The 23,881-nt window shown below is 47.8% G+C and overlaps 1 protein-coding gene across 1 annotated transcript in view; it reads right to left on the reverse strand.

Annotated features, from left to right (window-relative positions):
• LOC118784531 (serine/threonine-protein kinase 3) overlaps positions 1–23,881 on the reverse strand; it is a 70,560-nt gene that overhangs the window by 23,239 nt on the left and 23,440 nt on the right. Inside the window, exons 7-9 of the mRNA XM_036538806.1 lie at positions 16,225–16,362; positions 14,504–14,629; positions 6,645–6,837 (exon numbers count right to left, since the gene is read on the reverse strand). Of these exons, the coding sequence (XP_036394699.1) occupies positions 6,645–6,837; positions 14,504–14,629; positions 16,225–16,362 (457 nt within the window). The remainder of the gene's footprint in view (positions 1–6,644; positions 6,838–14,503; positions 14,630–16,224; positions 16,363–23,881) is intronic.

Consider the following 23,881-nt stretch of genomic DNA (forward strand, 5'->3'; position numbering starts at 1 on the left):
AATCACAAAATAATGTGAACGTATCAAAGGACCCTGCTCTCTGTAAGAGAATACTGTGATTGGTTCAGGTCAGTGAGTCCACTTATTTTGGGGTTCTCGAAGCCCCACTTTTCCCACCACAAGCAGAAATGTGTGGTCTTTATTCATAAAGCTGAAATCTGCTTGCTCTTAGCCCAGAACAACTGCATCTATAAATTTTGGCCTGGTTCCCAGGTAAGCATTGTTCTAATCACAGAGCTTATCTGCTGCAATGTAATAAGTGTTTTACTGTATAGTCATTACTATATATGCTATGACTACACATACAGACAGTAAATTAATATGACTACGAAACTACTGGAAAATTGGCTTCAATAAGGAGAAATATCTTGGCATTCCTCACAGTGTGACTTCTTATTGTCTCATGCATCCGAATTTGAGGCAGTCAGAAAACAGTCCCTCTACTTAAAACAAAACACAGAAAAATCCTGCACTGGGAGATTGACATTGGATAGCTATTTCATGCTGCTTTTCCCCAAGTTTTAAGCTGTAAATGCCAATGTCAGTGTACTTCCATCTTAATTTCAATTTTAAACAGAAATCAAACTAGAAATTAAACTAAACTAAACTAGAATTTAAAGTTGACCGATAATTTACTTCACACAGGACTAGTTGGGAGATCAGCTCCCCAGATCAGCCCATGCTGATGCCATTTTCCCCGTCAACTCGGTTGCAGATTCTAAGGCTGAGGCAGTTTATCAATGCCGTTCAAGAATTCCAGACCCTTCCAATGACCTTTGTATTGACTAAACAACTCTGGACGACTTTGGGCTAAAACGTGCACACCGACACATTCATGCCCGCATTGTTCCAGCCCATTCAAAAGCATCTGCATTTGACATGCATATACTGCCCCGTAATAGACCACCACAGTCAAAATATCATGGCCCCTAAAGTGAAATATCAGATGCCTGCCAGCTCTGTGTTCAGTGTGTTCCTGCATTTTTGCATGTGGTGGTTTGGCTGGGTTTTCTGCAGGTGGTTCAGGTGCAGATGCAGAGCGTGCAGCCCCCTGTTCGCATGTTCAGGGCCCGCGCCACGGCTCCGCGCTGCTGCCCACGCTGCACACCCACACAGGCCCACTCGCTTCTGCAAAAGCGCATGGCCAGAAACAGTACAGTACGTTCCAGCATGTAGTAGCTGACCCACAGTCAGTGAAACAACACACGACCGGGGGCGGGACAGTACGTTCCAGCATGCTGCGGCTGACCTACAGTCAGTGAAAACACACACGACCGGGTACGGTACAGTACGCTCCACCATGCTGCAGCTGACCTACAGTCAGTGAAACCACACACGACCGGGTACGGTACAGTACGTTCCACCATGCTGCAGCTGACCCACAATCAGTGAATCAGCACAGCATCAACCCAGTGCCTATACCCACCGCATCAGACCGTCAGAGTTGGCACTAGAACACTCTCTGACTTAATGCCATCGGACGGAAAGCCTGGGGCAAAAACTTCAGACAGTCCAGTGCAGAGGGGTCACAAGTTTTAAGACAGACGTGCACAGATCGCACCTCAGTGCGCGGGGCTCCTGGGGTGATACAGTGACAGGAGTGCCGTGTGTGGTCTAGGTACTGGCAGTGCCAGGTCAATGAGGCAGGCGGACAGTGGTCTATCCTCGCTGCAAGGGGGCCCTGCCATCCGACGCTACCTGCCTGTAACATTCAGGGCACGGTCTACCACAGATGCTGCACTGGCTCCTCAGGTTCAACACCTGCTGTTGCAGCTGCCGCGCATTTCCCTGCGGCCCCATGGGGAACTGCGGCCATTACTCTCTGCCTGCTGCAGGAAACCGAGGTGCCCATCACGCCTTCCTCCAGCCCCGGAACCGACACCCTTGTGCCACCCCTCTCCCCCGTCACACGAGTCCATGCCACGATCCCTCCCTACGCCGTCTGAAGGGGCATCTTCCTCTGCTGGCCGTGCGTGTTATCCTTCTCCTCCCCCACATCCAAGCTGCACTTCCGAACAAATCAGCCTCCCCGTTCATCACCGGCCTCTCTCGGGGGTGGTTTTTTCGGCCTTGCACACACGTCCTCTCTGCTATTGCGTTTCGACCTTGGATTGATAATGGCGGCCCCCCTGTGAAAGCCCCCTCCCCCCCCCCCCCCGACACAGCTGGCCACTTAATGACATCACTGAAGTCAGAACAAGTAAACGGCACACATTCTTTGAGAAAAGAAACGTGGCCTTGGGCTCTGGGCTCGAGTGACGCTCAGGCGCGCTCTCTTTTATTGCCGATTTTATTGAACGAAGTCTCTGTTTTTCTAGTGCTGTTAAAAATGAAACCCCCTGCGCTGGGAGGCTGAGTGTTTTGACTCCCTGGCACCCCCTGGAGCCTGCCCCAGGGACAGTCAAGCAGTAGACATGAGAGGGACTTCTGTGCTGCCTGGGCCAGGATGCTGTCAAGAAACATAAACCACTGCTGTGAAAACTCGGTCAGTCAGTGCATAAACTGTTCTCATCGCTTCCCTATAGATCCCTGGGCTGTTCTGGACCTCCGCCAAAGTGTGGAATTATAGTCCAAGTTAAAACACTCCTGATTATTCTATAATGGTGGCAGCTTTGCTTCAGGAGGGCCAGAGGCAGTATTTCAGCACCACTGGAAGCTCTTCTGTCTGGGAAGTGCATCATTTTCTACAGTCCGTCTGGCACCAATTCCACTCTGACTAAATGCTCTGGCTCTTTCACACTGATACTGCACTGACTCAGAGCATTGACTCTTGTACACTGATACTGACATTGCACTGACTCTTCAAAGCTGACACTGCAATAAAGAGCACTGATTCCTCTACACTAATACTGCACAAGAGAACTTATTCTTCCACAGTGATTTTACACTGACTAACTGCAATACTGCAATAAGAGAACTGACTCTTCTGCACTGATGCTAATATTGCACTGACTCTTCCACACTGACTCAGAACACTTATCTTTCAACACCAACAACAGTATGAGATCCAATGCTTGTGTAATAACTAGGAGAACTTCTCTGTCTAGTTGGACATTCAGTGGGATAGAGTTTCAGAAACTCCCATATTTTTAATTAAACTGGGAAATGAACAGATTAATGACAAAGTTCATCCTCATTAAGTAGGGAACAATTTCATGTCACACTGTGACAACCACCTTGGTTGCCAACCTGTGCTTTAAATCTTCTAGTGGAAGCACCTAACATTTGTTGGAATTCAACACTATTTCTTGGAAGAACAGCACAGAGAATTACACTGTCAATTCAGCTCTGAGCTCCCTGAGATGGGCAGTACCCACCACAAATTTCTTATTCGCTGAACACTGACTATCAGTACATAACATCACAATTTACCACCACAGTCTACAGTCGGCGGCATGGTGATTTTAGTGGCTTCTGTAAACCTCATTTCACACAGCTTATTATTGTCTTGTCTTTGCAAAACTAAGTGAACATGGCCGATGGATCAATCTTGTTTCCTTAATGCAGATATCAGGAAAAGTACTCACTTACCCTCTCTCACACAAACACACACACACACAAACACACACACACACACACACACACACACACACACACACACACACACACACACACACACACACGCAGCTGACAGTGTGGAATACAGCGTGGTGAGCACTGGCCGGCCACTGACGGTCTCTCTGGGCCTCAGGTTTAATGACCGTGTGGCGGAGCTGCATCTCCCCGCGGCGCTGCGTCTCTCAGGAGCGGTGGCTGGTAACGAGTGCTCATGCGCGCGTGACGGTCAGACACTCGTCACGCAGCGGCAAACCTTGCGGAGGGGAGATCCCCACACCATGCCGCCGGGCCCGAGGTGGGACAGGGGGGCGGGGGTTCAGGCACGGGGCAGGCAGCCCCTCTGTGGTGCCTTAGTCCAGCGATGCTTCAGTGCGGTCCTGTTGAGCGCTCCCGTTTGGCAGTGAAGCGATGAAGCGGCCTTCTCTGCACTCACCGGGGCTCAGAGCTCCATCTCAGTGGGACATCCAGAGCTGGTCTCTGAGTCTGCTGCTTGCTTTATAATGACTCTATATAAAGGATATGCACTCAGGCTTATGATGTTAAAATGAGTATAATGTAACAATGTAATTTTAGGTACATGTTGTGAATATCTCAAATCTTCGAATGCCAAAAACAAACCCAAGGTAAACAGCCCCTGCAAGGCAAATGCTTTGCACCTGTAATATGAATAAAACACTTTCCCTGGGATTTATTTTCTCTCTGAGGTGAAGTCTGTGGCCCCTCAGTGAGGAAGGGAGGAAGAGGAGCCCGCTGCTCGAAGTGGGTGGAGTTATGGTTCTGGATCTGGACAGGAAACACTCAACCACCTGACCCCAAAAATCACCGAGGGCACCGCGGTGAAGTGCTCGCACATGTCCCGGACGGGATGTAAACCCGTCTGCACCTCAGGTGCGTCAGCGGCATTCCAGAGGCTGGGGCAGATCCTTATCTCCGTCTCCAGTTCCCCAGCTCTGAATATGAAAGCTGCCAGAGCTGGCTTTCAGCGTGGAACAAAGCCACCCGTCCGCCTCGCAAATACAGCAGCGTTCCAATGCCGTCCTCTTTGAACTACTGCCGATTTTGTCGAGGGGAATATGTGGGTGGTATTTTCTGGAATTAGAAAAACTTTTGTTTTCTTAAATTAAAGTCAAGGGAATTATTCTTCTTTTTTTTTTTTGGTTATATAATCCTTGTGGGGACACGCTAATTGCCAGAGTAGGTCATTTCACACGAGTAAACAAACCCACTTTGAGGTATCATATTATTATAACTCTTGAACGCACGCTTGTCAAACAACGCCCGAGGTCACTGCAGCTGACTGAACCACTTTTAAAGGAGCGATAGGTACTGTCCCTATCATCTGTCAGCTTCATGAATGTTTTAATTAAAACAGTTCTGCTTCTTGTCTGCATTCAGTCCTCTGAGATTCACGGGCTGCTGTTCCAGAACACTACAGTCGGGCCTATCAAAGTCAATTCAGAAGTTATGGCTCAATTGAAGTCAGACAAGACACCAGAGCCAGGTAGGAAACACTGGTGCAACACTCCCATCTAGTGGTGAATGAACTGAACTTCCATGAAAAGAAAATGGCAAGATAAACAGCAGCAGAGTGTGTATTGGACAGATTGTTTCCTGCTTCTTTCCCAGTATTAGAGTTTAAGGGTGCATCTCTCCATGTGGGATTTTACACATGCTGTATTCTGAGGATCCTATGAGGCAGGATCCTATGAGCAGTGCTGTGCAAGTTCACACTTCACAAGAGCTAGCTCAAAGTTCAGTTCACACAGATTAAAATGAACAAGTTCACGTTCATAGTTCAGAATTTTGAATTTTGAACAAGTTCCAGTCCCAGTTCATTTCTTCCATTTTTTTCTTCCACCTTTTTCAGTAGAGCCTCCTCCTACCCATCCATCCCCAGCCCCAAATCATTGCCATTTCCCACTGGTTGTGTATACATTCATAAGTAATGTGTTTTACTAGTGGAAGTGCAAAAGCAAATAAAGTAATAAAAAGTTGAAATCACAAAGTAAATTCCTTTGTTACTTGCCACCGTCTGCACTAGCCATTTTGCAAAAACTGTTTAAGCTGGCCAGTGTTTACAGTGCACCATGTACCCTGACATATAAGGGTATTGTGCAGGGACTACTTTGCGCAGTGATTGTTACGCGGGATATGGGCAGTAGGTTGCGAGCTGTCGAGCTGTCTAGCTGATGAGTTGCACTAATAAAAACGTCTCATGGAATAACGCCATCCGTGTTCGTTCATCAAGCAGCAACTTTAATACACCCAAGGATTCCGAATCTTGCGCAAACCTGAACGAGCTGAAGTTCACGTTCTTTAGTTGAAAACGGATACATTCAAGTTCACCGTTCACCAAAAAAATTTGCACATTCAATAAACATGCTCTCTTGACGCGTTTATGCGCAACACTGCCTATGAGGCAAGACCCTATGAGGCAGGTCTGAAGGTCTTCAGTCCATTCACGTACTAGAACCTGACTGAGCAGGTCATTGTTTCTCCTCAGCTTTTGCCTGTTAGTGGTGAAATTAATGCCAAACGCTACAGAGTCAGAGCTGAGAGGCCTTCCTTAGAAGGATACTCCCAGATGCCTGCAAAGCTGGAGGCTTCTGGGCTGCCAGACATTCAACACAGGGCCAACAATCAGACCTGGCCAATGACCACGAACAGCAAAGAGATCTGAGCTCTGACCTGCCACTCAGCTCTACTGCCTTCTACTCATGCCCTGAGGACACACAGAGGGTCCCTACACCAGCTCTTTTCAAGTGATGCCAGACTGACTGTCAATGACTCATCTATGACTCACATACACATACCAGTGCTTTTCTCACAGATTTCCAGGAATTTATCCCAATTTCCTTTTTTGGTGGGCATAATTTTTCAGTTTGTTAAATTCTAAATTCTAATTTTTTTTAAGAACATGGTAATAATACAAATGGTGCATTGTAAAGGGCTCTGTGACAATCTGACTGTATAGGGACCTAAATCAAATGAAGGTTGACTGCCCGACTGGCTGAGTGAAAAGGTTAGCTGAAGTGCTGAGCGGCTGGATGCCTGCAGTGGCGGAAGTGGCGGTGTGTGTAACTCACTCTTCATGGTGCCGTCCTCCTCCTCGTCGTCGCTGTTGATGACCATGGTGCCGAGGTCCGACTCCAGCATGGTGCTGCTGTGCTCGATCATGGTCTGGGCCCCGTCGCTCATGGTGCCTGTGGCCCGCATGGTGCCCGCGCTCTCCGAGCCGCTCTTCACCATGGTGTGCGAGTCCACCTCCGTTTCCTCTTCCTGCGGACACAGGAGGTGCAGGGTGAGAGAGGCGGCACAGTCATTCTGCAGGGACTCACGTTCATGCACGCAGGACAAACCTATACACCTATACACACACACACCTATCCACACACCCACCCACCCTCATATACAACCAAATGCAAATATACCCTCTTATGCACACACACCTAGCCACATGAGTAAACATACACACACACAGAAACATACAAAAACAATACTATAGAAATGCATGCAGCCTCTCAGAGTAGGCCCATAGGAATCCCATAGGCAGAGAATTTCCTCTGAGCACACTTAGCAACAAGCATTGCACTGACCAATAAATAAGTATCTTTCACCAATAAGCGAGCATGTTTCAACATACAGATTCCCATAAACCATGTTCACTGATGACAAGTGAGTGAACGCCTGGTGTGAAAATACCTTTAACTACACTGGCAAACTGAAAAGCATAGCAGTTACTGATCTTCCTTCCAGACAGTATTTTTCAAGGTGCCAAGTTGAATTCAAAGATCGGTTCACAAGGCATGTGTAAAATCATGAAAGCAAGAAGTCACAAAAATAGCTGTTACATTGGTTGCACACTATATTAAGCAAAACTTACTCAGTTTGCATGAGTGTAATTTACTTCAACAGCTTCTCAGTAGCATTCACTGAATTACAGCAGCTATTATTTTACATATATTGAATATTTACCATGAGCTAGCATGCAAATGAATAGAAAACAGATGAAAAGGTGGTTGGTCCCACTCAATGCAGGGGCAACAGCTCAATGTATGTTTCACTTTGACCACAAGACAACCGCAACAGGACCGGGGTGATAACATCCCACAGGAAAAAAACAAGAAACCATAAACATCCCTAAAGGCAACTCTGGGCATAGCATGCAAATGTGCCTCTGGTTCTGCATGCTGTGATTAGCAGTAGTAGAAATTTTAACTTGATTATGCATTCCTCAGGAATCTGAGATAATTAAAAAAAGGATTCTGTGCTAAAACTGTACTGCCATCCTGACAACTATTTTCCTTTAAGGCAGAGCCAGACTGTGCTCTGTAGCTTCAGCATACCACCCTGCTCCCCCCTTCCACTCGCTCTGCCCATTACGGCCTTCTTTAATCCCATCCTACAGAGGCTTCTCTCATGACCGCTCTTTCCGTGCACAACGGAACTCAAGCTCATTTCTCAAACACAGCACGCTTTTCGGAAGTTTCTTTCTTTGCTAATAACGTGTTCAGTCCCCCTTCCCGCCCCCACCCCGCGCTCTTTCCCCTCGTAATTTGGAATGTGCTGCTCCCGTCCCGGTTCAGCACTCTCCCTGCGCGGTGGTGCGATGATTGATGACGCTCCCGCTGTCTCACAATGGCTCTTTAATGTGGTGAGCCGATGGGACCCGCTTGCTCGGAGAGAATCTCGCAAATACGCCGCTAATTCCTGCCCCGCCCCCTCGCCCGTCCGCAGTCTAATCAAGCCGTCTCGGTGGAGGACTTCACATATCAGTCTTTCCCGATACACGCAGCGCGCCCCTAAAGCGGGTTTGAGTGCCCGCGTCTGTGTTTACGAAAAGCATTTAAAAGACATTAGGAGAACTGGATCAGACTTCAAACAGGAAAGTCGATTATGGCGCACAGGGGCCTGGTGAAGACAGATTCCGTGTGTTACTGGAGACGCTCTATTTTAACGGCGAATGACACGGCTCGTGACGCCGAGTGCAGTGACAATTGGGTTAATAAACACGGCTAACATACAGTAGGGTCCGAGATGGGAGTGTGTGTGTTTGTGTGTGTGTTTGTGTGTGTGTGTATGTGTGTGTGTGTGTGTGTGTGTGTGTGTGTGTGTGTGTGTGTGTGTGTGTGTGTGTGTGTGAGAGAGAGAGAGACGTTAATGATATTTACAAATGGAGCTCTGCGGGGATGCGGTCCACCAGGCAGGGAGGTCTTATGATGTCATGGCAACATGTGAGATTTGTATCACTGGGCCCGACAGAGCCAGATTAAATCCGCTCTGGTTACAGGAAACCCAGCTATCCATCAAATTGCTAAATACATTATTAATCTTTGGGGTACGCTACAATTCCAAACCACCCCCAGAAAAGGGTATACTCGGAGGGCCTGTGAAAGGGGTGAAAGACCAGGGAACCTCGGCTCATTTGCTCTGCCACCAGCTCCTCTCCCTCGAGCTCTCTGAGCAGGCGGGTGCCTGGCGCTTTTGCTCCTCTAACGGTGGGAGGTGGTGGGGTGTTGGGGGGGAGGAGATTCCAACAGGGCAACCTTTTATAGGGCAGCGTTGCCTTGAGTAAAGTATGTGCACCTCACAAAGTGCTAGACGCCCAAAGCGGAATAACGAGCCGTCTTTGCTGGTGAATGGTCTCCAGTCTCCGGTCTCCGCTCTCCAGTCAAGGCCTCCCTCCTTCTGTGCACCAGGTGTCAGCAAAATGAGATTTCTATGGGGGGGTAGGGGGTGGGGCCTCCTTGAAGCACAGCCATCATGGCCACTTCCCTTCCTGCTCAGAGATCACCGCTCTCCTCTGTCTCCACAGCTGCATGAATAATGGAGAAATCCAGAAAAGTACATACCGGACTTTACATGACTTTATTCAAAGTGTGGCCTATTACAATGTCAGCAGGCACACAACCCGCTTCTATTTGCCAGAGGGAGCAGAATTCAATTAGGTTTCAGCTGCACTGCAGCAATTATGCATTTGCAGAATTTTTTTTGGTTTTGGGGGGTGGGGCAGAGAGAAACATTTCATGCTACTCCAAACCACTTCCACGTACATCTCAGATCGTATCACGCAGTATCGCCACTGCACGAATTCAAACTGGCATCGGAGGAAACGAGGGCTGTATTACCCCTAATTGGTCATTTCCAGAGGAAGGCTTGGTTTGCAAAACCCACTTCCAGGGTAGGGGCTCCTAAAAACAAGCAGGCCTTAGATAGCGGTCACATCTGGGGGGGGGACTGATTGGCTCTTTCCACAGGCACGCCACTGATTGCAGGAGATTGTCTGTTCATGCGAGGGGCTTGGATTCTGTTTGTTTCTGCAGGGGCAGTGGGGCGGGAGGGAAAGGTAGAGCTTCAAAGCAAGCCTGCTGCAGGCTAAGCCCGATTCCACGGCTGGCTCCCTGGACTGTGAAACCGCACGTCTCGCGAGTGCTCCTTCCACCATCGTGGCGGAAGGCTGCACCCTGCTCGAGCGCAGAGGGTTGACCCCTCTCCTCCGTCCCCCAGCACCGGCCCTGCACTCACCACACGAGCCCAGACAGGGCTAATTGGGCGTCACCTGTGCTCCTCATCTTGGTTTTTCAGGGGCCTGTTTAAGCCATGAGCATCAAAAAAGTCCCGGATCTACCTGCCTGCACGTTTGCCAGCGGTAATAACTCTCCCCAGCCTGGGCCTTCACTCCAGCTGTGACCAAACCTTGTTCGTGCTTTAGCTTTTTTGAAAAAAGAGAGAGAACGTCAAAGAAGACAGGCCAAAGCCATCTTGTTGTCAGAATGACTTATTGGTCATCTTAAAATAAATTTTCCCCACATGCAATGATGCAGCTGCCAGTGGTACAATCAAACAAGCCAATCCACATTCTGGGTTGCACTCCTGAAGAGGGGTGAGACAGAAAGCATGACCACATCCAAATACATACAAATTGACTGGGTAAGTAGGATGAAACTGGCACTCTGTCCACTGGTGGGGAGGCTGAATCGTGGAGAATGATCAATTCCACTCTGTGCGTTGTTACAGCTCCTGTGTAATTTAACAAAATTATACAAAATAATGTATACAAAAACAAAAAAAAACAAAACTGGAACCAGCTGCTATTAAATACAGCAGCCTCTGGATCCTCAGAGCATCTCGTTAACCCCAAACCCCAAACCCTGCCCTGTCAGCAGCCTGCTTCCCCGGCAGCGTTATTCCATATGCACCTGTCGGCCTCACACCCCTCTCCCGCCGTGTGGAGACACAGGCATTCAAAGGGCCCTGCTGGGAGCCCGGGACAGGGCTGCTAAGCACGGCCGGATCACAGCCACACCGGCGCCTATTGGGTTTCTAGCTGCAGGTCACATGCGAACGCCGCTGCATGTCTGATTGATGCTAATTTGTGTGTGAGCGTAGTACATTAGCGAGACAACCAGTGTGGAGAGCTGGGAACAATGCTTCCACTCATACAGGGCTATCAACACCTGGCACCTGGATTTCAGATGAAGCTCATCAATATACAGTGTAGCATAGAGCTTATGGCCGGAGGGACTGGGGGAAAACTGGGGGTAACAAGGGCAACTGGGGGGAGGGGGGGGCACAAAAAACACTTCACACTTCTGTGTTCTCTCTGCATTACTTTAAACAGAGAAAAGTGGGGTAACTTAATCCAGAGCCCCCATAAGTGGCTTCTAGCCACACTGAAGCAGTGGACATTAAACAGGCTCAACATATGAGTACACTACAATGAGGCACCTGCCCTCCATTCTGAAGACCCGGCACCAGCTATTCCTAACCACCGTAACTATGGGGTATGGGGTTTATTTTATGGCTCTATAGTGGCAGGATGAATCTATTTTGCAGTTGTCATGGGTGTACATTACTTTTCTTTCTTCTACTCACGAAAAGCTTTTTCAGAAAATTTCCCCCCCATATTACAGAAGTCAATGACATTTTGATTTGTCTGACCTTCGGAAAATGAAAGAACAGATCTCTTTCACACTTTGAAGTTTGTTATTTGTGCTTTAAACAGCAACACAAATGATTTTAACTGGGAATATACTGGTAGAATTTCTTATGCAGGACTGGACAATTGAACCTGAAGTCAGTTGCATGTCTGTTGGTGTTTTTCAGGCCATTTTAACTTTGTCCAGATTCAGCCAGAAAACTGCCAGCAACTGTCTATAATGAGTACCAGACCTAAACAATTGACCCACTACTGCTCAGGAGGGTAAACATTTGGCTGTACCTGGATATGCACATTCTGTATCCACCAAACGTACATAAGCCAGGCAGTGTTTTTTTTCAAGATGTAAAGACGAAATAAATCTGTTGTGAAATTGCATTTGATCAGTTTCTTGCATTAACAGTGTACAAGTGATGAATGTGTGGCCAATGGAGATTATGTAAGAAATAAGAGTCGATTTCAGAGGAAATGGGAGGAGTCTATTAGGGAAGTAGGAGGAATGAAGTGAATGAGTGACAGGGGTCAAGGGTGACAGTTCTCTAGAAACAAAATAGAGGAAGTCCTTGTGCAATTTATGCAGGGGCTATGATCAGAGGTTGGGGTCTAACTACAATACTGCAATACTGACAAACTATAACGTGGGGAGTGGGAGGAGTCTGTGGGAGAAGTGGGAGGGGTCTGATGTGAGGGGGAGGAGTGTAAGGCAAATGGGTAGGGGTGTCTGCGAGAAAACTGAGTGTGGGATCAGCGGAAGTTAGCAGAGCTGATGAGGAAAGTGAGAGGGGTCATTGGGGAAGGTGAGAGTGTTCTGTGGCAAGCCGAACCGCCCGCTAATCAAGGTCTGTCTGGGCACTCTACTGTAAAAACACCAGCAGGTGGCCGCTCCCTCCGCCAATGGAAAGCAGGTGCCTGACCCCTGTCTGGGGACAGAATTAAATTAATGTGTGAAAACAAATGACTCCATCAACATGTCTAGGCAGTGACAAGCAGAAGTGTGCTGCTGAACCGTGTCACCCGACACTGGCAGTAATACTGTCACATATTACTCAGGGATCCAAGGGAAAACAGGCCCAGCCATTTCTCTAATAACACAGATCTAATTAAGCTATGGTTTCCAGCTCGAGGTGATGAACTCGGGTGACCATTTCAAATGGATTTTGGTTAAGATTCACAAGATGTGGTGGAAATGTTGTTTCTAATTGAAGGTGACAGTAGTTAATACACATACACAATCACAGCCTTGGATGACCCGCCCGCTGTAATCCAAGCACCAATTTCAGGATTAAACTGATAATAACAGAGTGATCTCCAAAATCCACAGCGCTCTGGCATTCACAACTAGGCTGGGTATGGCAAATGTCGAAAAGCATTACTGTAACACCTTAAATAAAGCCTTTCTCTGGCCAGGCGACTCATGAGAACCATCAAAACTGGCTGTAAAAATGACAAAGTCAATACGTGAAAGGGCTGCCATCGCACTGTGGGGCTGAGGCGGTCTTCCAGGGCAGGCTGGACAGGGCGAGCGGGCCTTCCGCAGGGAGCAGGTGGGGAGGGGCTGCAGTCTTCAGATTCTGGAGCGGGTCTGTCCCATGAGGAGCAGTGCCCCTCCCCGCCTCGCCGAATGACAGGGGGAGGAGGGGGATCAGGGCTGAGTGACTGCAGATTAACACGGCCTGGGAAACTCAATTACCACAGGAGGAAAAGGTAAGTCCGCTCTGACTACCCCACCACCCCCAACCCCTGAGGCAAATCATATTCGTCACATGGCGATTTCACCTCTCTCCCACTTCCCGCCATGTTAGCACGGGCCAAATGTTCTCCGAATACCATTTACATAAATAGCCGGCCGCGGAAAGCGAGGGCGGGTGTGCCGAGCAGCTATATTTACAAATGTTTCCCGCCCGTCTCTCGGCAACGGAGGGCTTCCCCTCCACCAAACGGCCCCCCAACAGCCACCCACCTATTCTCACCCTCCCTGCCGCAGCTGCTCAGCCTCGGAATCAACCTACCCCCCCCCACCTCATGCTTCAAACAGCACTGGGCGCCCGGGGGTCACTGTGTTCTGTAATGCCTAAACCAATAGCACCACTTTGATATCTGGATTAGCCTCCCGTCGGGCCAAGCGGCTCGCAATTTCTCCCTTAATTCAAAAAATGTGCGGAATGACCTCAGCAGCTATCCAAACAGCGGGCCTGGGGAGAGGCAAGCGTTGCGCTACAGTGGGGAGCTTGGGGTGGGGGGGCTGGGGGGTTAGCCTCTCCCTCACCAACACAATCCCATGCTCTGACATCCCATCCCATCCTCCGTGGGGGAGGTGGGAAGATGGCGGTTATCGCCTCTGATAGCATTATCTAAAGGCAAACGGCCCACAGGCCCACCGTATTACGTACCCTCCTGGGGGTTATCTGTGCGCTGAATGCTGCATTATCAGTCTCTCTCGTGGACAGACTATTGCACTTATTGGCCATCAGACTCAAGAGCAGAATTCTAGAACCAATTTTCACCAACCTAAAGGGGCACATACTTCCACACTTCCTCTCCATACACTTGCACATGTGTTAAAGGAATGAACTGGAGAAACTGAATGAACTCTCACACTACTGTGTGCAGAGAAATTGATAGGTCTGCACCACCAGTCCAGCTTCAAGAAGGAAGGGTGTTAATACTGTATTTGGATGTGAAGACATTTCAAAGCTTCAAACTTGGTTCGTTCCTCAGAGCTTTAGTGTGAAGGAACAGTTCAGCCAGAGAACTCCAGCTCATCTTAGTTTAGCTTTCCCAAGTCTGCATGGCTGATCAGTAATGAGTTCAGATCAATTTCTTAAATGTGAAGCAGCCTGACATCAGAGTACACTTACTGGCCCAGGTTCCTCTCCAGCATAGGGCTCTTAACCCATTTCTAAAATGCTGAGTGGCAAATAGGCGTAGCATTGGGAATAGAACCCAAAACCTTGAGGTGTAAAGGCAGGCGCTCCCCCCTGTGAGGCCCCTTTTGCTGACACATACCGAATTCTCATCCTCCTCTTCCAGCTCCCGCTGCTGCTCCTGGTGCCGCTTGGCCTTGATGTCCATGGCCTCTGTGATCAGGTCCCGCAGGATGGAGACCGGCTTGGCATTCTTAATGAAGGAATGCTGGAGGAAGGGGACACAAAGAGAACACACAGAACGCAGACGGTCAGGTCCCACAGCATGATGAATTTTACAGTGGCGCAGATGTGCGGAGTTCAGTAGTGACAGCAGTGGGGCTACAGGACCAGAGGTAGATGTGTAGGCACAGGATCAGCAGTGGAGCTACATGATCATCAGAATTTCTACAGGATCAGCACAGAGTAGTAACCGCAGGGTGGAGGACAGTGGCACAAGTGAGAACTACAGGACTGAGCATGGCAGAGTGGAGCAGACAGTGCTGTCCTCAAAGCCGAATTGCACCCATCAACAAAGTATGACACCCCCCTTGCAGCCTTACTGTGTATTGCCATCCCACAGAATCCGACTGTACAAATGGATTCTGAAATGTGCGCAAAAGCACTGTGTATTCCTCACCTCATTCCTATGAGTGAAACACCACCACGCCCAGTCCCGTCACACAGGCACGCTGTGTTTATTTTTCAGCATCCTCGGATGGTGCGCTCTGAAGAGTTTGCTCTCTTGCGTTTTATGGGACTTTAATGTCAGGCTGAGGACCTCCTGGTGACGGCGAACAAAATCCCAGGCAAACCAGAATGCCTTCCAGCTGAGAGAGTGCGGGTTTACGGTTTCGCCAGAGAAACCGGCGCTCGTTAAAAAGCCGTTTGCCGAGCTGCGAGGCCTACCTTCGCAGAAACAAAAACCACTGCCGCAAAACGGCCTCCACGCCAGAGCGTGAGGAGAGAGGGAGTCGCTGGTCGCTGGAAAGGCTTGAAAACCCATCCGCACGTTTTTAATCAGTGCGGCACATCAAAACGTTCGGGAGCTTGGCTTAATTAGCTTCAATTAAGCGGTCCGAACAGTACAGGAATGCACATTCCAGATAGGGAATAGAGGCCTTTCAACATCAAGGCTGCAACATGCAGGCTGTCGAGTGGAATCAGCTTTCCGGCTCAATCTCGACTGCAATCGCTCCCCTTCTCATGAGCACGGAGAGCACCGGCGTTACTTCGCTGGGCGCTTTAATTAATTTATTCAGCTAATCAGCATTATCAACAAACATTTCAAGCATGATTTTGTGGCTATTCTTACAGTGAAAACAGTATCGTTACGCGGAAAGAGAAAATTCAAATTTCCACCGTGACTTGCACCAGCATGTTTGTCTGATTCGCCCCTCAGCGAAAATTTGCATTTGATTTTCGGTTCTCTATGAAACAGTGGCCAAATTCAACATCCAGTCTCTTTTCTCCCACTGAAGAACACTATAAGCATGGAGCCTGTTGGCTCGTAACCACCACATATACATGTGATTCAGATTTGAAGCGAAACCCCTGGGCATCTCAGTATCACAATCTGTTATCAGTTATAAACTGGGAAAACATGTAAAAACTCTAAACTTCCAATTTTTTTCCACTGTTGTGATTCCAACTGGCAATATGTTAAGGGTGCGTTATATATTAGTTAATTATCAGTCTACTGACAAGCAAAACTATGTTCTGATATCTTGGATATGTAAACCATGTGACCTGTGGCTCCACCCCAGCACCACCAGACACACTCATAGCACTCTCTCACACACACACACACACACACACACACACCTGTAACAGCTGGGTGGCCGTGGCCCTCTGCTCCGGGTTCTTCACCAGACACTTCTTCACGAAATCCGTGAACTCGTCCGTCCACAGCTCGGGCTTCCGGAAGGTCGGTGGCGGGTTCGTGGGAATCATGAAAATCGCCTGCCGAAAGCGAAATACAGAAAGAGAAACAGTGAGAGACGATTAGAAAAAGAAGCAAGAGTCCACTGTGCCAGGGGTGCAGGCAAATGAACACCCCCCTCCCGCGCCACCCCCCCTCCGGATCACCATCTCTATCGGACTGTAAATCTGGCGAACAAATTTGAGAGGGTCTAGGATTTCTACCGTGACGGAGATCCAGGAAACTGGTCCATCTGCTACCAATGTAGCCACTTCCCATTAAATTTCCTCTGAGTAAAGCGCACTGCAAAGAGCCCATCACTCTGGGGTTTTTATCTCTGGCTGTTTACTGCTCCCTGGAGGTGCTCCTCTCCTCCACCTAGCTGTGCAGCTCGGTGTACATCTTCATCTGCCTGATGAGGCTATTTACTTTGCTCTGCATCGCCACACGTCCCTCGAGTGTGTTACTCAAAAACCCTCCTGGACCGCGTGAGGCCCGAGGCATGGTTGGCACACACTGTCAGCTCTGTGTAATAACAGCTTGCTCTTGTCAGACAGTGTTCTCTCTGTTCTGCTTAGGATAACAGCAGAAACGTGCCTTCTGAACTGTTCTGGGCCCTGGATCTCTATAGATTTGGTTTAAAGATGGAAGACACTCCAGCTACATTATTTTACAATTTTAGGCTTAACCTGTAAGTGTCAATCAATCAAAAGATTTCTGAGTTTAAAAAATAAACAATCAACATTGACTGTCACTGCAAATATTAGAACTGTAGGACTGTGAGAAGATGATCTCTGTGTCTGTGTTGTGCTTCAGAGTTGGGGGTGGGCCTGGTAATGTGGATAAACTGACATTTTGGCCCAGGGTGCCACTGACACACCCACCTTAATTGGGCTTACAGTCTAATCCCCCCCACTAACCACCGCCGTCCTCTAGCCAACTGTCCCAGACTCTGTCAATCTCTCAGGTCATTAGGAGGGGGAAGGTAATCGAGCCGACGCTGCTTTTAAATAGACACTCATTCTTTGGAATAAATAACATTCTCCGTCACTGTCCAAAAGTCACTGGTCCCTTCACAGCAACGCGAGGTTATTCTTTGCATGACACCGATAAACAGTGTTTTCGCGCTGTCCCCGTGACGCAGGAATCTCGGTCCTCCGCGGACGGGCTCGCACCAGCCCAGTTTATTTAGTTGCGCATCGGAAACAAAAACACGGTGGGATCCAGCGCGGGAGGCTTAAGCTCCTCCGCTCACAGTAACAGCAACCCGGACGGAGCGCCTTGACATCTGGAGGCTATTAGGGGGAAAGCGGAGCTACAAGACACCGGCAAATCCTGGATCTCTTTCCAGTAGTCTCCGTACATCTCCCAAGAATTTCACTCATCTGGCGGTTGCGCGAGACAAATGAGCGCTGCGACAGGAATAGCCAGGCATCTAAATGAGTTAACTAATCAGCTCTCATTATAGACGATGTCTAGCCAGAACACAAACAGAGGATAACAGAGGCTCACGGCCTGACACGCCGTGACAACTGAGCGACTGTGCAGTTAGCATCGCGTGAGGCTTCTGCCATTGGGGGTGGGGGGGGACGTGGCTTGTCTAAAGGACAGCTAAGAGAGCCAACATAATTGAAACAAAATATACAGCGATATTTCAATGTTTAATCGCAACCAATGAATAACTGTAGCTGAAGGAAATCTCAAACATCAAATAACTGATAACACCAGCCTTGTCCTCTACTCCGCCAACTAAAGACTGCATGACTGCAAAGACTGTTGGGAGATGGAGGTCGTAATATCTAATAACATAATCACAACAGCAATAACAATATCCTTTTCTGAGACCAGAAAAACCCAACACACTTGAAATTACACCGTTTTTTCGGTTGCTTTTTTGGTTTTAGTGTCAAGTTTGCACAGCACAGGGGTTTATATGTCAATAAGGACACATGGCTCTGTTTAACTATCGTTATGCTGCTGATGCTAGCTACACCAGGTGATATTGCCATTGCCAGGTACGTGCAACATGTTATGTCCATAGCCATTAAAGCAGCTAGGCGACCAGCTTGCTGCCTGTGTGTGCACTGAATCTTTACTGCTTGTATTAGTCATTGTAGCTAGCTGGCTCTGCATTAAGTAGGTATGTACTTTTTCTCTCCACACAATTGACTGAATACAGCTGGCTGGTAAAGAAATGACATCTCAAGCCTTATTAAAAAGAAATTCTTCGACACTTGTTTTCATATGCCCTTGTCAGAACCATTACCATTTGGGCAAACACAGCAGAGTTATAAAAAAAGAAACATTTAAATCATCAGCTCCTTCATTAAAAGTCAATACACAATGGGAACTGTAGTGGAGGTCAATGGCCCCCTCGCAGTACCCTTTGAGCTATGACACTGGGCCCCTTATCTGTGGAGATAATCTGCCATTACTGGAGTAGGTGGTAGCTATTTGGACCGAGATAAAAACACAAGTAATGTCTTTATACCAGTGCGTCCTGTCTCTTCCATTTCAGAGCACAGAATGCACACACAAGGGGGCCAGTGGATAATATCAACCATAAATGTAACCTTTGTTCTGGGCAGTCAAGGTGAAATGATAAAACCTCTTTCTATTAGACTAGTGCAGCATGCGTGGGAGAACAAAAAAAATGCACAAGACTTGCAGTCTGCTACAAACCTTAGATTTAATATGCATATCTGTGTGTTTTGTGTTACTCGGATATTTGTCTTTGTCCTAATCCTCTGCCGCACAACAAAAACACAACAGCTAAAAGGTCTGTGCAATGACATTAGTCAAAGAGGTATACACTGGCCAGCCCAAAAAATATACCAACAGAATTTTTACAGTGATATCATCCTCATCATGACTTTTTAGCCTCTCTCGGACTCAGGCTGTATGGTGGTCGTGGCTTTTCGCTACAAGTTACGCGTGCACAACACCAGAAAAGAGAAATGCTGACACACAGAGCAAAAAAAACAAAAAAACAAAACACACACAGTGGGTTTCAAGCACGTGTCACAGTCCCTTTACATAAAGCCCGTACCCCAGCTCCGTGCGCGGGGTCGAGAGCGGGCCTGACCCTCGCCGGCGTCGAACGGCCGTCAGTCAGGCGCCGGCGAAGTCGGAGGTTTCTCCCGCAACGATCTCTCCCACAGCTTATCTTATCAGCCGCATCGGAGAGCAGAGAGGATTCTCCCCGTCCGTGCTGATAAGGCCAGGTTTATGTCCCTACCTGCGCTCTCTGGTAGGTCGTAATTGCGGCACCACCCATTGTACACAAACGGCCAGGGACCGCAGATAAAGTGCTTCTGCCTAGCGAGCCTGGAGAACACTGCATGGGGGAACTGGGGAGAAAAACGCCACAGTGGTAACAACAGCCACGACCCCTCACTGTTTGTCCTTAAACCATAAACCCCCATTTTTATCGGTTGGGAAATAATAGATGTATGCACTACATTTACAGCCAAGCAGCCTTTATTGATCTGCAGAAGATCAACAAACAGGTTTCATCCACCCGTATGGTGATGTGAGAGGAGGCCAGATTCAAGGACTGGCCTTTGGCCTACAGCTCGTCGGAAATGCAAAGGCATGGTGGTCACTGTGCAACCTACTGTTGGATTGAAGCAATATTTAATTCAGAGTGCATCAATAACCTCCCTCCTCCAAATGCTTCACCAGAGTGCACCGCACTGGAATAAGCAAGGGAGAAACAGCTCACTGCCACTATTCAGAGGCCTTTTCCAATTCATCACCATCCATTATCAATAGTGTCCATTTTCAGGAGAAAAAGGATTAATTCACTTTCTCCACTGTATTGATACGACATATGCTCCATGTCTTGTCACAGTATTTGTCTGACATTGTTGTAAGGGAAATCACCATTAGAGGGCACTAGAAACTGGCAAGATTTTCTTCCTTCAAAAAAAAAAAAAAAACAAACAAACATAAATCTGCCTACAGTATCAGAGCTCCACCCTGCCCATAGGAGCAGCTGTTCCACAGATAACCAGGACTACCATAAGATTAGAGCGTGTGGCAGGAGAGACACTAGTACCTGATTACACCCAGTACATCTTACACACACATGCGAGGCTGTCTTACTCAGTTAATTCTGCATATTTCTGTAAATCAGCATTCAATAAGCTGATACAAGAGCAATACACTTTTAACAACTGTGTGTGACAAGCAGTACATCTAGAATCTGTGGTATGTGCCCAGCTGGTAGCGTTTCTTTACACTACACTGACTGGCTGATATTCCCATCGGCTTTGTGCAATCATGACACCATATCCCATGATCTTCCTCTCGCCCTCCATAAAAACACATTTATAGTGCCTTCTGCACCTGCACTGCGGACAAAAAGCTCATCTGTAAACATATCGTAGCCACTTCTTTCCTGTGCAATACGCAGGTGGAACTACTTACTGAACAATAATTTTAATTTTTAATTTTAATCTACTCAGACTGTATGAAGGGATGCCCAACACACTGTAGATGTCTAGAATGTAAGCCTGAGATTTCACATTAAGTTACACTGACAACAGGGCAACAGAAGGAATCAATACCTTTTATTCTTAGATGCTTACACGAAGACTACATGTCTGCCACACGAAGACTACATGTATGACATGTTGGTAAACTGTAAAGCAAATGCAGGGAAAAGGCCTATTAGATATACTAGGGTGATTCTCCCACCCTGCTGCCTTGGGATGATCACTAAACTCACTGAGAGATGGACTGGGCCCTCCTCAGCTCTGAAATGGAAACATGTGGGACTCCCACTTGAACAAAAGTTGCAAGTGAAGCTCAAACTCCCAGGCAACAAGAGAGTGTCGGAAAACTTTTGAATGGGAGACAGTGGCTCAAGCACTGTGAAGGATTTTGTCACAGGGAAACTTGCCCCATCTCCGTGGACAACAAAAAAGCCCGGGGTTATTGTCAAAAACTGTGAGGAACGTGGCCTGGTGCCTTTACTTGTTTTTTTTGAAAAATAATAAACCCTTAAAAAATCCCCACTGTGGACAATAACAAGAGACCTCTCAAAAAGCTGAGCCAAAAGATTCCTATCTCGCTAACACTCTCTGGCTCTATCCTTCCTATCAATACTCCCAAGGATGAGCTCCAGAGAAAACAGCCACTAGCCACCCCCCCACTCCCCCCCGCCTGGACTGGAACGCGTCTCACTTTATTGTGAGCAAAGTTCTGAAGCAGCTGGCACTGAGAGGTCGGCTCAAATAATCTTATCTCCCATCAGCTATAAATATTTGACAGAGAGGAGAGAGAGGGAGATGGAAGGAGAGGAGAGGGAATTGTCGTCTTTCCACTTTAACCCAATGACAACTGTGCCTGAAGAGGTCTGACAAATTAAAGTCGGGCGGTCCAGAGGGCAGTTCTGCAGTGCCACTGAGCGGTCTATGCAGCTGGCCTGCAGAGGACCCCGGCCCGTACTTTGTGTTGCAGTACGGGAGTACTGTGTGTTTGATGGGGGCAAACCGTTCAGTGTAGTATGTCGACTTACATGTAGGTTCCGCTTTCAGAAGCAAGAACATTTTCACTGCACGTCCCGGAGAAGCTGAACAAATTCTACTCCATCCCAGCCATGCAACCATGTCTCTCAACTCAGACCCCACTGCTGCTACACTGACCAAACTACAGCACAGAGCAGGAAGTCACACAAAGTGTTATTTCGCAGGCTCAAACTCTGTGCCTATGTGGTATACCAACCTGAGCCAAAAGTCATTTTAAAGTGACAAGATGATACAGTGTGAACCGCTGTTTACGCAAAGTGACAGCGGGGCAGTTTTAATGGTGGTTATGATGGCGATTAAGCCTATCAGTCAATCTGTGTGCAATTCTCAGCTGTAAAACTTGTTGACAAAGTATGTGAGCAACGATAAGCAAATTTTCGATGATTTGTCTGTACAATGAACCATTTGATGACCGAAACGAGACCAGTATCCAGATCAAAGTAGGCAATCAGTAATACAATTGGTGACAATGCAGTGAAAAAAACAGACCACAAAAGCAATTTTATTTCATTTATCATCTCAACATTTTGGCTCAGTTTTGTGTTTTTTTTTTTTTTTTTTTTTACTTTTTTGATCAAAACACTGGTAGCAAACTTTTACGAGGGCATCTTCTCGTTTAATCACCAATTAACTACTGTAAACTGTTATCTTTGGACAGATGCACCTTTGAACGCTATCACAGGTGAAGAGTCGCACACAAACGGTGGTAAAGCCATAAAAAAATACGGATAGCAATTTCACCAAAAAAAGATAGCAGCTTCCCTGTTGCAGGGGTGAAGGCCGACTGTCGGCGGCCTGATAAGGAGCTGGCCTCAGTATCTTACCCCCCGACGGCGTCTCTCTGCAGCAGAGTTTGGGGTCTTCACATTTCCCAGGGATCAGCACAAAAGCGGGACAGGCTAACTCCCGAAGGCGCCCTCTTATGCAAGGCGACTGCACAACCAGCACCATAAACTACCGTTTATGCCTGGCCATAAAAAGGCGTGTTCCACTACCCGTTTTACGAGGCCTCCGAACGTCGTCTCGTCCTCACACGGTCTTTTATAAGGCGGCCTGTTAAAATCAAATGCAAATGTTATTGAATAAAAACCAAACACAGGCCACCGTGCTCTGCATGCATGCAAAGTTCATGTCTGCGCTCCGCGCTCTGAGGAAACCTCTGGGGACTTTCAGTGCATCCATTCCTGACTCCACATGATCCTGTGATCATAGTTGCGTTGCTTTCCAGTTAAAAAAAAAATACCACTGAAATTCCTTTTTTACTGAGACTTCTTTAACAAGATGCCTGGAAAGCTAGATGGAGCGAGTAGAAGGTTTCGGATCTGTTGGTACACAGCTGAGCAGCAGCGTGGTGTTTTGGTAAGGAGCAAGGCTCCTCAGCCAAAGGTTGTGGGATTTGATGCCCAGGTTGGCTACTGCTGTTGTGTGCCTTGACTTAGTTAAGGTACTTCACCAGAATAGCCTCAGTAAATATCCAATCATATAAATGGATAACATAAAAACTGACAGCTACGCAACTCACTCTTGATCAGAGCGTCACAAAGCACATATAAGGTAACATATCCTAAAATAACCATGTGGTCACAACACCCAGATATGCATTACTGGGTCTCTTGAAAGACCACAGGACCGGAAGTTGACCGAGCACTCTGACCGCAGTGTTTAGGCTCTTACATAGGGGTGGACCCACAAGAAAGCTGGTGGTGCCCAATCCATTTCCTCTACCATCTTTATCAGCACCTTCTTCCAGTACAGACCTAAAATATGCAGGCTCCGTCCTTTACCGACCCTTCGAGGCTCTCTTTCAGAAGACACCTTGTGGGCCGGTTTCCACCCAGACAAAGGACATGGTTGGCTTCCCCAGTGGTCTATGTTAAACACGGCCAGGGCTGCAAGGATGCACTGCCTAGGAGTTGAGCAGACTGATGTCAGACAGACCAGGTGCGAGGGGTGATGCAGCGGGGATGTGCAGGGGGAGCCGTGTTACTGCCTACTGGCGTGCAAAGCGGGAAGTCTTTCTTCTGTT

The sequence above is a fragment of the Megalops cyprinoides genome, chromosome 10 (assembly GCF_013368585.1).
Source record: "Megalops cyprinoides isolate fMegCyp1 chromosome 10, fMegCyp1.pri, whole genome shotgun sequence".
In the NCBI taxonomy this organism is placed as follows: Eukaryota; Metazoa; Chordata; class Actinopteri; order Elopiformes; family Megalopidae; genus Megalops; species Megalops cyprinoides.